Below are 15,736 nucleotides of genomic sequence, written 5' to 3'. Positions count from 1 at the left end.
TGTCCTGGCTGCTCCTCTTACGATCCAGCTCTCTGCTATGGCCTGGGAAAGCAGTAGAGGATGACCCAAGTGCTTAGGTCTCTGCACCTGCATAGAAGATCCTGGCTCCTGCCTTTGGATCAGCTCAGCTCCAGCTATTGTGGCCATCTGGGCAGTGAACCAGTGGGTGAAAGAGCCTTGTCTCTCCCTCTCTGTAACTCTACCTCTCAAATAAATAAACAAATGTTGAAAAAGGAAAGGAAAGGAAAGCACCTAATACTTCTGTCCTTCTTCATCCTTCCTTTACATAAGGGGCAGAATGGTTTCGCTACCTGGTGGAGCACAGCACCTTCCCCCTCCTGCAGCGCATAGTGGCATCTGTGCTCCCTGGGAAGTGCACCCAGGAACTGCTGGGCCCCCTGGCCATAGACAAAGGCCCTCTCCCTGAGCTGCTCACAGAACCAAAACTTCCATGCTAGAATCTCACTGCTGCGCCTTAGTGTCGGGGACCAAATGCCAGAACCCACTTGGGCCTGATGTCCCCTCTTGAACCTTCTCCCTACAGAATGGGCAGCTCAGGGCTCCCAGTGGATCTGCAAGTGACACTCAGTGCTGCTGGCCTGGCAGAAGCTGTGGCCACAGAAGATGCTCACAGGGTCCCTTGTGTCCTCTCAGTCTCCGTAGGTCACTGGTCCCAGGAGGCTCCAAGAGTCACCCGGTTACAGGGTGTGCCCTGCAATTCCTTCTCCACCTGTGCCTCTGAGTGACAGCAGGAGGATGTGGTGTGGCATGGGAAATGGCCCGAGATGGCAGAGGAGCTACAGCAATCGGAGCTGGGCCAGTCTGAAGCCAGGAGCTTCTTTTGGGTCTCCTGCATGAGTACAGGGGCACAAGCACTTGGGCCTTTCTCTGCTGCTTTCCCAGGTGCATTAGCAGGGAGCTGGATCAGAACTGGAGCAGCCAGGACTCGAACCGGTGCCCATATGGGGTGCCGTCCCAGGTGGAGGCTCAACCTGCAACGCCAGTTCACAAGCCCCAATACACAGCTTCTGAGTGAAGGGGTCTCCAGCTGGCTTCTTTTTCCTCAACTTCCAGTAGTCCTTCTGTCCTGCTCAAGGCTGAGGATGAGGGAGGCAGAGACAGAGAGAATGAGAGACTTGGGAATTTGCTTTTCTCAGTTTCCCCAGGTAGCCTTTAGCTGCCTCCTGCCTCACTGCTAAAATGAAAATACCTGAGCCCAGGGAACTCACAAACAACAGAGATATACTTCTCACAGATTCTGGGGCAGAGAAGGTCAGAATCAAGGCGCCAGCAGGCTCATGGCTGGCACCTCTGGAGGCTTGCATATGGCAGCAGGGAGAAAACTTGTGTCCCTGCTTGGCAGAAGCCAGGGAAAGCTGAATCCTCCTCTCAAGCCCTTTATCAGACGCTAATTGGGGAGAGGGAATCCCTGGGGTCTGGCTCCTCTGAGCACAATGTTGCAAGAGAAGCTTTGCAGAGCACCTAGGAGAAACAAGCTGCAGCCAGTAACAGGCTCCAGACTCCTGCCCTGGGCCTAAACCCTGCACTCTTGTTACAACATCGCCCCCACCCCCGCCCCCAGACATCTCATTCCTCCTTCTTGAGGGCTAAGGGAGCAAGGTCATGCTTCCCTAACTGCCTCCTGCTGCCAGGGGCTGGTATCTCCCAGATCTGAGGAATGAAACTCACAGGTTGCAGAACCTCAACTTTCACCCCCTCTGTTTCTAGGGAAGAAATAAACCCAGGTCTCAGGGGACAGCTGGCGTTTGTCAGGAAGAGCCAATCGGAACGCACCCTGGCCCATTCATCGTCTGTCACTGGGAAGAAAGGAATCCGGCTTGTCCTGGGCACTCCCCATCTGGGGCCAGCTTGGACACACCCCTCTCCCCCTGTTGTTGGGGCCACCTTGGGAGCTGGCCTTCCTCACCCATGGTTGCTTCATCCATTTTCCGGTGCGACCTGGAGAGCACCAGCCAACAGAATCACTTGATTATCGTCATCCTTCTCATCTTCCGGCACATCTCAGATGTAGAAAACCTTAAAGGCCGGGAGAGATCGGTCTCAGGACCAGCAGGCACTTTCTGAAGCCTCCTCTGGCGGTCTGGAGCGCACTGCAGAATGAGCCAGGACGCCCTGGCCCCCAGGTCCAGGCACCTGCTGTGTGAGACACTCTTACCCTCTCTAGGAGGGCAGAGGGATTCCTGTTCATCCATGCTGGCTCCTTAGCACACTCGGATTTGTGGGGAGCCTGCTTGCTTCTTGTGGGCCTTTTAGCAACCTGTGCCTGTGATGCTTTCATCTCTGGTGCCCCGGGATCCCTATCAAACCTGTGGGCTGAGGGCTGAGGGCTGAGGGCTGGGCTTTTGCAGCTCTTTCCTCCACCGTGGAAGAATTCAAAGGCGGAGGCACAAAGATACACAGGAAAGAAGCATTAATTCTTGGAGCAAAACCAAGCTCAAGAGCCAAGTTGTGCCAGAACAAAGCAGCCAGAGACACAAAAAGGACCCAAATGAAGAGAAATCCCCCTTCCGAGGAAAAACATCCAATGGTGAAAAAACCCAGCAAAGGAAAAAGCCCTGTCAACCAGAAGTGTAGGGAGTGATGCTGGGGTGGAACCCGATTGAATATTCCAGACTAGGTGCAGTTTGGGTCGGAGCTTGAGCACTGCCCATGTCTGTGCCCTTTTTAGAGATAATGAAAGTGTCATGTGTCAAGTGCAAGATACAAATGGGCATCCCCCCATAGTGATGGCATTATAATAACATTATTATGACCCAAAGGCCATTGGGGGACACATCCTGCTGCCATGGTAGATATTTCCAGCTAACACTGGTTGCAAGCTTGCAACATTGTGGAACTTGGAACTTCTGCTACTGGGAGGGGAGGAGACGGCAGAACTTGCTGGTGCATGGGAGGTGGGCTTGTACCACACACAGGAAGGAGGGCTTAGGTTGTGCATAGAGGGGAAGGGAGTTAGGAGGGTGCACGGAAGAGGACATGCACAGGGGCCAGCTGCTGTGTCCCAGGCCGGTTGTTTTTGTCTCTCAAAGCGTGAACTTCTTGGAGCTGTCAATCACTGACTCCCCACAGTGAGGAGCAGCTGGCCAGCCCTTTGGCCCAGGCTGACAGTTACTGCCCTGTGCTGTTGGAGGGGTCCAGGAGGAGCTGTCCAGCAGTTTGGCTGGAGCTGGTGCAGCAGGATTGGTGTACAGAGACAAGACACCAAGACAAATAACAGGATGTAGTCTTTATTTTTGTGGTGGAATTTTTTTCTCCAAAATCCTGAGCCCAGAACAAAAGGGGCCCTGCCTTATATATGGTTTTAGCCTCCTTGTCTCCCTTATATGGTTACCTGCATGCATTTGATTGGCTATTATAGGAACTGATACAACACTGGGCATGGGTACGTAGTTACTGATGATGTTTTCTTCCACACATACACTGAGCTGTAAGCTGTCTGGCGAGGTTAACACCATTGCTCTGTACTAACAAGCAGAACCTGAGATGGTTACACATGAGCAGGTAGGAACTACAGCTGAAGCATTTGGGTCCCATGGAGCAAAAGACCACAGAGTGATTAAGTCAAATTGGGAGTCGTCATTAGCCAGCTGGCGGCTGGTCTACTCACAGAACAAGTCTGGGGAATCAGCCCCGAGTTGCAGTTGTGGGGTATTTTAAAAGCAGAAACCTCAGCTTTAATCATGTCAGAGAGAAGCAAGTGCAGTTAAAAGACAGAGGCCTCTGAGTAGACCAGGAACTGTAAGACCAGAGCTCTTCCCCTTGCAGCAAAACCAGCAGGCAGTGGAGACAAATGAAGACATCACGATTTTCATCGGTTCTGAAACTTGAAACCCCCTAGCATTTGCTATCAGGTTCCCTGTTCCCTGTGGACATCGCTAAGCCTACATGAACTAGTACCACACCTGAGCAGCAGACACGGCCAGGGCCAGGGCCATGTCACCCAGCAGTCCAGTCCAGGAAACTTCTGGGCTGCTCCTTTCTCAGTCCTCAACCTCTCGGAGCACAGAGCTGCCCAGCTCCGAGATTGTTCTTTTTAAAGTTTATTTCTCTGTGTTTGAAAGGCAGAGAGACAGAGCTCTTCCATCTGCAGGTTCACTCCCCAGATGCCCCCCTATAGCTGGGCCTGCACCAGGCTGAAAACAGGACTCCAGAATCCAATATGAATTTCCCCAAGTGCTTGAGTCATGCACTGTCTCCCAGTGCACACAATAGCAGAAATCTGAGATCAGAAACAGGCCCAGGACTAGAACCAGGCCTGCAGATGTGGGATGCAGGCCTCCCAGGCGGTGACTTCTCCGCTGAGCCAAATCCCTCTCCTGATTTTATTCATTGGAATTCAAGCACTGACAGAATAGAATTAGCCCTCCCAACTCTTTTTAGATAGCTCTGCACATTACTTACATCCTCTATTTACAGTGCTAGCAATATTCAGCTACCTATGATTTTTGTCACAATTATCAGGTAATTTTTAATATTTGAAATCCAAATTATTGGAGCTGGCGCTGTGGTGTACAAGGTTAAAGCACTACCTGCAGTGCTAGCAAATAATATGGGCACTGGTTCGAGTCCTGGCTGCTCCACTTCGATCCAGCTCCCTGCTAATATGCCTGAAAAAGCAGCAGAGGATGGTCCAGGTATTTGGGCCCCTGCACCCAGATGGGAGACCTGGTTTTGTCTTGGCCCAGCCCTGGCCACTGTGGCATTTAGAGAGTGAACGAGTAGATGGAGATCTCTCTCTCTCTCTCTCTCTCTCTCTCTCTGTACCTCTGCCTTTCAAATACATAAATAAATCTTTAAAAGGGAAAGAAATGCAAATTATTGTTTTATTTAAACTAAACCTCATACAATATATTTTTTAAAGATTTATTTATTTGAGAGGCAGAGTTAAGAGAAAGTGAGACATGGAGAGAAAGGTCTTGCACCTGCTGGCCCACTCCCCAAATGGCCACAACAGCTGGAGCTGTGCTGATCCAAAGCCAGGAGCCAGGAGCTTCCTCTGGGTCTCCCATGTGGGTGCAGAGGCCCATGCACCTGGGTCATCTTCTACTGCTTTCCCAGGCCATCAGCAGAGAGCTGGATCAGAAGTGGAGCACCTGGGATGCAAACGGGTGCCCACATGGGATGCCGGCGTCACAGGTGAGCCCCAACACTCTGGGCCCCAGCACTGGCCCCCCCTTACACAGTGCGGAAAGCCTTCATGTGTCACATTTTTGTATAACAGTGATCCAAACTGTGAGGAATATTTTTTAGATTTTAAAATCTGATTTATGTTTAATTGACACATTAAAACTGTACATATCTATGGAGTTACAGAGAGAGAGGCAAAGAGAGAGAGAGAAAGTCTTCCATCCACTGGTTCACTCTGCAAATGCCAAAATGGCTGGAGTTGAGCTGATCCAAAACCAGGAGCCAGGAGCTTCTTCCAGGTCTCCTGTGTGGTGCAGGGGATCAAGGACTTGGGCCATCTTCTGCTCTCCCAGGCCATAGCAGAGAGCTGGATGGGAAGCAGAGCAGCTGGGACTCAAACTGGTGCCCATTGGCATGCTGGTGCTGCAGGCCTGGGCTTTTACCCACTATGCCACAGCACTGGCCCTTGCTATAAAAATCCTATTCATTCTACTTTTAACTTAAGCCACTCAGATGTTGGAACTCCCGTTCTCATCAGATAAGATCAAGTGGCCAGTGTGGAGCTTGCTGAGCAGTGGCCTCTGAGGGTTCACTTTATTACTCATGTATGTTTTAAATGCTAGTATTTGATGAATGTAAGTTTCCACATTGTTGCTATTTCTACATTTAAAAAATGGGGGGGGGGGGACGCTATGGCATAGCGGGTAGAGCCGCTACCTGCAGTGCCCGCATCCCATATGGTTAGGGTTAGGGTTCGAGTCCTGGCTGCTGTACTTCCCAACCAGCTCTCTGCTATGGCCTGGGAAAGCAGTGGAAGATGGCCCAAGTGCTTGGGTCCGTGCACCTGCATGGGAGACCTGGAGGAAGCTCCTGACTTCGGATCAGCCCAACTCCGGCCATTGCAGCCATTTGGGGAGTGAATCCACGGGTGGAAGACCTCTCTCTAGCTATGCTTTTGAAAGAAAGAAGGAAAGAAAGAAAGAAAGAAAGAAAGAAAGAAAGAAAGAAAGAAAGAAAGAAAGAAAGAAAGAAAGAAAGAAAGAAAGAAAGAAAGAAAGAAAGAAAGGGAAGGAAGGAAGGAAGGAAGGAAGGAAGGAAGGAAGGAAGGAAGGAAGGAAGGAAGGAAGGAAGGAAAGGAAGTATAGGAGGGGCCGGCGCTGTGGCACAGTAGGTTAATCCCCCACCTGCAGCGCCAGCACCCCATATGGGTGCTGTTTCTAGTCCTGGCTGCTCTTCTTCCGATCCAGCTCTCTGCTATGGCCTGGGAAAGCAGTGGAAGATGGCCCAAGTCCTTGATCCCCTGCACCACGTAGAAGACCTGGAAGAAGCTCCTGGCTCCTGGCTTTGGATAGGCACAGCTCCGGCCTTTGCGGCCATTTGGGGAGCGAACCAGCAGACGGAAGACCTTTCTCTCTGTCTCTCCCTCTCACTGTTTATAACTCTAACTCTCAAATAAGTAAATAAAATCTTTAAAAAATAAAAAAAGAAGTGTAGGTGCTAAATTTCTTATTAATGTGCAAGCAGCTCACACTGTTTTGTATGGTGCAGATACATTCTTATTTCTACCTGCTAGCTAAATTCAATTTTAAGAATAAAATTAGATTTAAAAAAATAATAATAAAAGTAAAATACTGTGTGCCTCCAATAAAATGCAAGTTCATCCAATGTGAACAGCTTTCTTTCTCATGGGTTTAAGAGCCTGCTCAAGGGCAGTGCTGTGCTGTAGCAGGTAAAGCCACCGCATGCAGTGCCGGCATCCCATATGGGTGCCAGTTCAAGTCCCTGCTGCTCCACTTCTGATCCAGCTTTCTGCTATGGCCTGGGAAAGCAGCAGAAGATGGCCCAAGTTCTTGGGCTCCTGCATCCACGTGGGAGACCTGAAAAAGCTCCTAGCTCCTGGCTTCAGATCAGCACAGCTCCGGCTGTTGTGGCCAAGTGGGGAGTGAACAAATGAATGGAAGCGTGCTCGCTCGCTCACTCTCTCTCTCTCTCTGCCTCTCTGTAGCTTGGCCTTTCAAATACATAAATAAATCTTAAAAAAAAAAAAAAGGAGGCTGCATACCATGGAAAGAAAATAGTTTAAAACAAACAAACAAAAAGTACTCCAAATCATAGAAGACTTTCAGGAACTGTAGATTCAGGACCCCCCAGGCAGGGGTAGAACAGGGAGGTGGCTATCCCAACAATGATGGAAAGTTCACCTTGCTGCACCATCTTTACCAGCAGTTGATCTTATGGCTTTTTTTTTTTTTTTTTAAGCCGTTTTGATCCGTGTGCAGTGGAGTCTCACTTTAATTTGCATTTGCCTCGTGGTGAGTAACATTAGCGTCTTCAGCATCTCTCCAGGTGCTTGGAGAGCTGTCTGGACGACATTTGCCCGGTTTTAATGAGGCATGATTCCTTACTGGTGAGTTTGGAGAATTCTTTGTGTTCTGAATGAAGATATTCCTGAGTCTGTATCCTGTGTCTGTAGCTTGAACTCTTGCGGACTTCATAACATACATGCAAGCTGTCAATACAGAAAGCAAGTTGAGGCACATGGAATGCGGGAGTAAAGGAGTTTATTCACCACCAAGAAAGGCTAGCCAGCAGCTGCCTGAGAGCCGCTACAGACGGCTGCACGGCCAGGTCAAAATCCACAGAGATCACACCCGCAAATGTCAACACTAAACCTTTGCAGGAAATAATCAGCTGGGAACATTTAGTGGAAATGGCGTGGACGTTGTTCCTGGTCTGTATCCCTGAGCCAGCGCAGCCCGAGCGGCGCGCGCCCCGCCAGGGTCCCAGGGCGCCAAGGACCGGACCCCGCCCTGTCCTCAGTCTGAGTTCCGCAGGGGGATCATTGTACAGGAACGGAGATCACCCACCTTCGAGACGCCTCTCCTCAGCCCTCCCGAGCTCCGTCGTCCCACCCCCTCCCCCATCCCCGACCTCCACTTCCAAAAGCCTGGGCGCCACAGGCTAGGCGGTAGTTTCCTTTCTGAGCTCACCGGAAGCCCGAGGTCGACCACAGTATGGCTGCGCGCGCGCACAGGGGTCCTCCAACCTGGGCCGGGCCCTGGGCGCTCGTCTTCCTGCTGCTGAGCTTCCTGCGGGACGTGGGGGCCGGTGAGTAGGGGTGCGTGCGGAGGGCTGGGAGAAGCCGCGGGAGAAAATGGAGGTGGCAGAGGCTCCCCGCGGGGCACTGTCTAGGGGCGACGGTCTGGAACCTCGGGGGAGGCCGCTCCCCTCGAACCTGGGGTTCAGATGTCTCCATCACACTACGGTTCAAAGGAAAACAGGAAACACAGGCTCGCGTCACAGCGGTGATGCTTTTGAGGAAACAGGACTTTTGTCTGCAGCCCCAGCCGGTCTGTTGTACCCGGGGCCGGCGGCTCCAAGCTTCTTGGCGGCTGCAGAGAGACTCGGAGCAGCAGCCAAGTTTACTGACGGGGAGTTTTTCCCTCCTCCCCCTGAAGGTTCGTGGGTGTGGTTACCCTGAGAAACCCTGGCACCGCCTTCTCAGCACAGTGTTCAGCTAGGGAGTGGGCTGAACCCCATCCCACAAGAGCAGTGGTTTAGAAATGCAGTTGCTGATAACGTGGCTTTTAAAGTTCTCCTCCTTCCACCACACAGAAGTTCTTATTTCCTGCAAAAAAAAAAAAAAAAAAAAAAAAAAACCTTGTTTTCTTCGGTTCCTCTTACACACATAGACTAACAAAAGGACAAAGTAACTCATGACTTGAAAGCTGGACTCAGCCCTAAGAAGTGTAGAGAGGACCAGCACTGTGGCGTGGCGTGGTAGGGTAAGCCTCAGCCTATGGCACTGGCATCCCATATGGGTACTCAGTTTGCATCCTGGCTGCTTCACTTCCGATCCAGTTCCCTGCTCGTGTGCCTGGGAAAGCAATGGAAGATGGCCCAAGTCCATGGGACCCTGCAACCACATGGGAGACCCAGAAGAAGCTCCTGGTTCCTGGCTTCAGATCTGCCCAGCCCTGGCCATTGCAGCCATTTGGGAGTGAACCACAGGATGGAAGACCTTTCTGTCTGTGTCTCTCCTCCTCTCTCTCTAACTTTGCCTCACAAATAAATAGATAAATAAAACTATAGAGAAAAAAGAATTTGTCTTTAACATCTGTCTTGTGCCTTTCCCCCCTCTCCACAGGCATATCCTGACATGGTATTTCATTTTATTATTTTTTTAATTTTCTAAAAAAGCTTTATTTATTTACTCGAATGTCAGAGTTACACAGAGACACAGAGATGAGAGGCAGAGAGAAAGAGAGAGAGAGAGAGAGAGAGGTCTTCCATCCACTGGTTCACTCCACAATTGGTCCCAACTGCCAGAGCTGCGCTGATCCGAAGCCAGGAGCTTCTTCCGGGTCTCCCATGTGGGTGCAGGGGCCCAAGCACTTGGGCCATCTTCTGCTGCTTTGCCAGGCTCGTTGGAGGGAGCTAGATCGGAGAGGAGCAGCCGAACTTGAACCACTGCCCAGATAGGATGCTGGTGTTGTGGGCGGCAGCTTTACCCGCTGTCCACAGCACTGGCCCGAGAAAGGCAAAATCGGAGGAACAGAAACCAGGGAACTGGACCAACAGGAGCCACAAATGTCCCTGTGCTGTGAGAGTGGAGCCTGGAAGGTGAGGACCAGATTCTTTTCAACCTCATAGAGTGAACTGCACAAAGCTCAGACAAGCAAGCCTAACCCCGAGAGCTGGTGACAGGAAAGGAAGTTCGCTCGTTGAAAGAGCAGAAGCAGCCACGAATGAAAGCTGGGATTCCACAGGCGTTGGTCTTGGGTGAGGGCCCTCACTGGGGTCTGGGAGTCACCTGTAGTGCAGGCCACGTGGCCGTTATCAGCCCGACAGCTTCTGACTGAAGAATTTTCAGCGAGCAGTTCCATTCAACTTGTGATTTCCTGTCCTGAACTCCGAGTAGTCCTTGTGTCTCCAGGCTGAGGCCAAGGAGGCAGAGAAGGAGCCAAGCAGAACAGAGACTTTGACCTCTTTGGTTCTCAGCTTTCCCTCTAAGCCTTGTCTGTCTCCTGCCCCGCCTGCTCTCCTGGGCTCCTCCCTCCACCCCCACCACTCCCTAGTGCTGCTCACATGAGGCCCCCCGTGGAGTGGAAAAGCCCTGGAATTATGGGTCACTGAGCTGGGAGCCCCAGGGGTTTTCTGAAAAAATGGTTTTGTTCTAGAGGTGAGGAAGCAGAAGCCCTGGGGGGAGGGAGGGGCTCTCCCTAGGAGGCAGAGGGTGACAGTGACTCACAGGATCCAGGCAGGGGATGGGGGCTGAGATGGAGAAACCAGAGCCAGGAGCCTGGAAGACCCTGTCTCAGGCCACTCTCCCTAAGGCCATGCTCTGAGGGGGTTTCTAAGTCTCCCCCACCGCCGCAGACCCCAATCAAGGACAGCTTCGCAGTGGAACTCGTCTTGACACCTTGCACTAACATTTCTGTCTCTGAGCTCTTGGTGGGCTTTGACTTCCTTATGCTGCTGGGTTGTGCTAAAATGTCTTCCCTTGGTTTCGTACAGTGCACCCAGTATCTCCTATCTCACACACACACACACACACACACACATGGTCGTGTGCACTCATTCCCCACACACTAGGAGCTGGGGCCTCACTCAGTTAATGATGTCGTTCACCCTGAGTCACTGCTCCTGCCTCAGGATCGCACTCTCTGCAGTATTTCTACTGGGCTGTGACAGAGCCAAGTCCAGGAGTCCCTGCTTTTGCTGCCTCTGGCTTCGTGGATAACCAACGCTTCATCTACTACGCCAGTGAGGAGAGGAAGGCTAAGCCTTGCGTCCAGTGGCTGAGGGAGGAGCCCAGTTACTTTGAGGATGAGACCAAGATCTTCACAAGTCGAATGAAGATTTTCCAGCTAAGCCTGAGAAACGTGCAGCAGTACTACAACCAAACCCTGAGGCCAAGTTCAAAGCCAGAGCAGCCGCACAAGCTGGCAGGTGGGTGTTGTGAGACGGTGGGTGGGATCTGTCTACACCAGTAATTACCATGGGGTCGGCTGGGCAAACAAGGGTGCACAAGCTGTCACTTGGGAATGAAGACCGCCCAGTCTGGTCACAGGCAACCTAGGTGTGTGTCACGGTCACTCGTTCACTAAGTAAGACTCTCACTGGGTCACAGGCACTACCTGGCCTGTGCCTTGGGTCCTGTGGAGGTAGAGACAGGAAGAACATCACCAAGTGTGTGTATCCCGGGAGCTTGCAGCTCCTACAGGGAGGCACCCGTATGGCTGGCAGTGCTGTGCAGGTATTGGAGGCATAGCAAGAGGTGGCAAAGACTCCCTTGCATGCTTTTTCAGTCCATGCTGGACAGCACCTAGATCCTTCCCCAAGCAGGGCTGATGTCGCTCCCCCTCTTCATGGAGGAACGACACTAAACCCTGCCTAGGCTTCATATCCGAGTCACGGCACCATTATGTCGCTCCCCCTCTTCGTGGAGGAACGACACAGGACCCTGCGCTGTTCTTTCGTCTGCTCGGCCCTCCCCGGGTTTGCTGCTGGTTCTTCCCGGGTTGGCTACTATCCCTTCCACCTCCGTGGAAGGGCGGTTCCCCCTGGCCACTTTCCCCACTTCCGCAGGGGAGCGGCACACCGCCGGCCGGCTCTCTCGGGGGCTGCACAGGTGTTCCTTCAGCTAGATGTTCCCCTTAGATGTTCCTGGTGCATGCCGTCTCTCTCCTCCTTTATAGTCCTCCTCCGCCAATCCTAACTCGGCTGCCCACACGCCGAGTACGCTGCTCTCCTCCAATCAGGAGCAAGTCCTACAGTTTATTGGCTGAACTGGAGGCAGCTGTGTAGAAGCTGTTTTCTTCTCTCCCAGCGCCATATTGTGGGAGAGCAGATGCATAGAATAAGTCTTAATTCCAGTAACTTAGTCCAGTCCGAGTTGCTCCCCACAGGCTGACAGCAAGGAGAGGTCAGCATCAGGAGGCCAAACTCGATTGTGTAGAGTGAGCGAGTCACTAAGGAGAAGCCGAGCGGTAAGGCAGGTGGGGTGCGGGGGCGGGGACCGTGATGGAGAGGGGCGCCGGAGGTGCATCTGCCCATACTGACATGCCCGGGCCTGGGGGTGGGCAGGGCCCCACACTCTGCAGTTCACATATGGCTGTGAACTCCAAGACGACGGTGGGACCACGGGACACTGGCAGTACGGCTACGACGGTGACGACTACCTGACCTTGGATGTGGACTCTCGGCAGTATGTGGCAGCCTCACCTCTAGCCCGCTACACCAAGCAGAAATGGGAGGCCGGCCAGGACCACATGCAGAGAGACGTGATGTACTTGACAAAGGAGTGTGCCCTGTGGCTGCACAGATACTTGGAGCTCAGAGGGGCAAACTCCACGCGCACTGGTAATGAGCTCCCCCAGCCCCGCCACTCCCCCTCCCCCACACAGCCGGCGGGGACCACTCATGTCTCCTGTGTGTAAGGGGGTGGGGCCAGTCCTGGAGCTGCTCCGGCCCAGGGATGTAGGTTGTCTGGTTGCTGAGCTTGGAGTCCCTCAACCAAGAGGTGTGGATCTGGGGTCCTCTCATCTGACGTCTCCTGGGCAGTGCCTCTGTCCCTCCTTCCTAAGCCTCCCAGGGGTGAGAGAACTCTCTGGAGACCTCTAGGCATGGTTCTGGGGAGGGGCATTTCTCACACTACGGCTGCTTCCCCACTAGCGACACCGTCCAGGAGCAGGGCCTGAGAGCCCGGGGCCAGGGCAAGGAGGTCAGAAGAGGCTCCTCTGGAGGACAGGGTCTGCCCCGAGCTCTAGGCCCTTCCCTGGGACCAGTTTAACCCACTGGGTTCCCTCCACACCTGTGTAGCGGATGCTCCTGCCACTCTTCCCCCGACTCCTACCTGGTGGGCCCCCACGCCATCAGGAGCTGGGACATCTCCATCGTTTAGTGGACACCCTGCCCAGACCATCCCTGCTTTGTCTGCCACAGACCTGCCCAAAGCCCACGTGACCCACCACCCCGCCTCTGACAAGGAGGCCACCCTGAGGTGCTGGGCCCTGGGCTTCTACCCCGCGGAGATCTCACTGACCTGGCAGCGGGATGGGGAAGACCAGACCCAGGACACGGAGCTCGTGGAGACCAGGCCTGGGGGCGACGGAACCTTCCAGAAGTGGGCGGCTGTGGTGGTGCCTTCTGGGGAGGAGCAGAGATACACGTGCCGTGTGCAGCACGAGGGGCTGCCTGAGCCCCTCACCCTGAGATGGGGTGAGGAGGGCAGGAGGGGCGGGGCCTCTGAGGGGAGGGCAGAGCCCTGCTGGGGCCTTCAGCAGGGTCAGGGCTGAGCCCTGGGGTCAGAGCCCCTCACCTCCCCTTCCCTCTCAGAGCCTCCTGCTCAGCCCACTGCGCTCATAGTGGGAATTGTTGCTGGAGTTCTTGGAGTTCTTCTGATCCTGGGAGTTGTGGTCGCTGTTGTGAGGAGGAGGAAGCACAGCTCAGGTAGGGGAGGGGAGGGTGGGGTCTGAGTCTCCTGTCCCCTGATAGAGGATTTCAAGCCTGGGTAGAATGCACCTGCCCCATTCACAGGAAGCTCCACCCACATACACTTGAGCTGGCTGGTTGCAGGCCTCTGCTGACGCCCCTCTGTAATACCCACGGGAAGTGAAGCAGGCTTTTCCCATTGGTGACTCTGGTTTGGGGGCCTGATTCCCCACAGTGGCAGGGAGAGAGCAGGGCCCTGCTGAGGGCAGACCTCTGATGGGGGCCTGGCTGCAGCCCTGCACTCCCTCTCTCCCCATGATCCTGATCCTGCCCTGCACCCATGGCTCTGGAGACTCCAGTGGGGTTCAGGACTGGGGGCTCCCCCAGGGCCCCACGGCCCTGCCTTCTCCCTGGCTGCTCACGGGACTTCCTCTTCCCACAGGAAGTAAAGGATGGAGCTGAGCAAAAATGTGAAGGGGGGAGGCGCGCAACCCCTGCAGCAGTGCGTACAGAGCAGTGTGTACAGAGAGTTCACTCAACCCACCATTCCTTCTGCAGTCTCGTCTCCCTTGGCCCTGACTCAGCCTCGCTTTGGGCCAGGCAGGAACAGTGCTGGCTCTCGTGTCTTGTGAAGCTAAGACACTGGATCTTTGGTTTGGATATTCTGAGTGACCAGCGGGCTGCTGAGTGTGAGCATTCGCAGTGACCCACCTAGCTTTGTCATTCCTTCCTTCCACAGCGGGACACGGCTGCCTTACATCCAATGTCAGCACAATGCGTGATGGTCCCCGGAAGGAGGGGACTCCCAATGTCATTGAAAGAAGCTGTAAAAAGGAATAAAAGAGTTTGTTTTTTCAAAGATTCATTTATTTGAAAGAGTAACAGGGAGAGCAAGACAGCAAGAGCGAGTCCACTGCTACACACCCCAAATGGCCGTGGCAACCAGGGCTGGACCAGGCCAAACCAGGAGCCTGGAACTCCATCCTGGTTGCCTACCTGATGGAAGGACCCAAGCACCTGGGCCATCTTCTGCTGCCTTCCCAGGAAAATCAGCAGGGAGCTGGATCCGAAATGGAGCAGTCGGGACAGGAACCAGTGCCCATATGGGATGCCGGCGCTTCAGGCCAGAACGTTAACCCGCTACACCACAGCACCAGCCCCTGTTGCTGCTGTTTAGAGAGTGAATCAGCAGAGGGAAACTTCTGTCTCTGTCACTCTACCTTTCACATAAAGAAATTTTTTAAAGATTTTATTTATGTGGAAATCAGAGTGACAGAGAAAGAGAAGGAGAAACAGAAAGAGATCTTCCATCCCATGATTCACTCCCCAAATGGCCATGATGGCCAGAGCTGGGCTGATCTGAAGCCTGGAGCCAAGAGCTTCCTCCAGGTCTCCCAGGCGGCTGCAGGGACCCAAGCACTTGGGCCATCCTCTGCTGCTTTCCCAGGCCATAGCAGAGAGCTGGATCAGAAGTGGAGCAGCGGGACTAGAAACAGTATCCAAATGGGATGCTGGCCCCAGAGACTTTCTCTGGCACGCCACAAACACTGGCCTCAGTAATAAATCTGAGGTGGATGTATGTATGTATGTGTGTAGGGGATTGTCTTAGGGTCTGGCTGCCACAAATGCCACGTTGTAATTTTATCATGCCAGTCCCTGTTGCTGTTTGCAAAGTTGTTGCTCAAGGAGCACTAAAGACACAGTCATTGGGCTTTTGGAGAACGCCAGAGGGGGTGCAGGTGCCACCACTCAGAGTGCCCACAGGGGACGCTCACCCAGCTGCATAGCTGACCACGCTCCATGCTTGCACCAGGAGGAGGTTGTAGGGAAGTCCTAGGTCCTTACGCCTTTGCTGGTGCTTTGCTTCTTCCCTGAAGCCCGTGAGCTGCACATCCCTGCAGGAGAAGAGGAGCGCGAGAGGGAGAGGAGGGAAAGCAGAGACCCCGTGTTGCTGATGCCTATGTGGAGGCTTCCTCCAGTGGCAACCACTGCTCTGGGCTTGGCCTCCCCAAGCCAGCACCAGTCTTGTTTAAGAGCAGTCCCGTTCCCGCCTGGCGCAGGGACCCTGCTGACAGTGCAAAGCAGTGGGATGCCGCCCACGGTCCAAGGCTCTGCTGGAAACGCGGTCCCTTTGTTCAGTCAGGGAGAGGAC

The 15,736-nt window shown here is 53.5% G+C and overlaps 1 protein-coding gene and 1 long non-coding RNA gene across 2 annotated transcripts; one reads left to right on the top strand and one right to left on the bottom strand.

The window, feature by feature from the left end:
* Positions 1-7,209: 7,209 nt before the first annotated feature.
* Positions 7,210-8,277, bottom strand: LOC138849686 (uncharacterized). The gene is made up of 2 exons (XR_011388734.1): positions 8,139-8,277; positions 7,210-7,657 (listed from the first exon to the last, which is right to left on the bottom strand). It is a non-coding gene; the product is annotated as an uncharacterized lncRNA (long non-coding RNA).
* On the top strand, positions 7,934-14,443 carry LOC100349757 (RLA class I histocompatibility antigen, alpha chain 11/11). Its single transcript, XM_008262673.4, has 6 exons — positions 7,934-8,256; positions 10,804-11,100; positions 12,238-12,513; positions 13,096-13,371; positions 13,489-13,602; positions 14,027-14,443. Exons 1-6 carry the CDS (start codon positions 8,163-8,165, stop codon positions 14,044-14,046), a joined length of 1,077 nt encoding a protein of 358 aa, XP_008260895.3. The 5' UTR covers positions 7,934-8,162; the 3' UTR covers positions 14,047-14,443.
* The last annotated feature ends 1,293 nt before the right edge of the window (positions 14,444-15,736 follow it).

Source organism: Oryctolagus cuniculus, chromosome 5, assembly GCF_964237555.1.
Source record: "Oryctolagus cuniculus chromosome 5, mOryCun1.1, whole genome shotgun sequence".
NCBI classification, from domain to species: domain Eukaryota; kingdom Metazoa; phylum Chordata; class Mammalia; order Lagomorpha; family Leporidae; genus Oryctolagus; species Oryctolagus cuniculus.
This window is presented reverse-complemented; position numbering and strand designations above follow the sequence as displayed.

Bases quoted from the DNA above. Each gene is read 5' to 3' on its own strand.
- LOC100349757 (XM_008262673.4), top strand. From the start codon at position 8,163: ATGGCTGCGCGCGCGCACAGGGGTCCTCCAACCTGGGCCGGGCCCTGG. The intron at 11,101-12,237 runs GTGGGTGTTGTG...GGGGGTGGGCAG, and splicing joins GCAGCCGCACAAGCTGGCAG to GGCCCCACACTCTGCAGTTC. The intron at 12,514-13,095 runs GTAATGAGCTCC...TGTCTGCCACAG, and splicing joins GGCAAACTCCACGCGCACTG to ACCTGCCCAAAGCCCACGTG.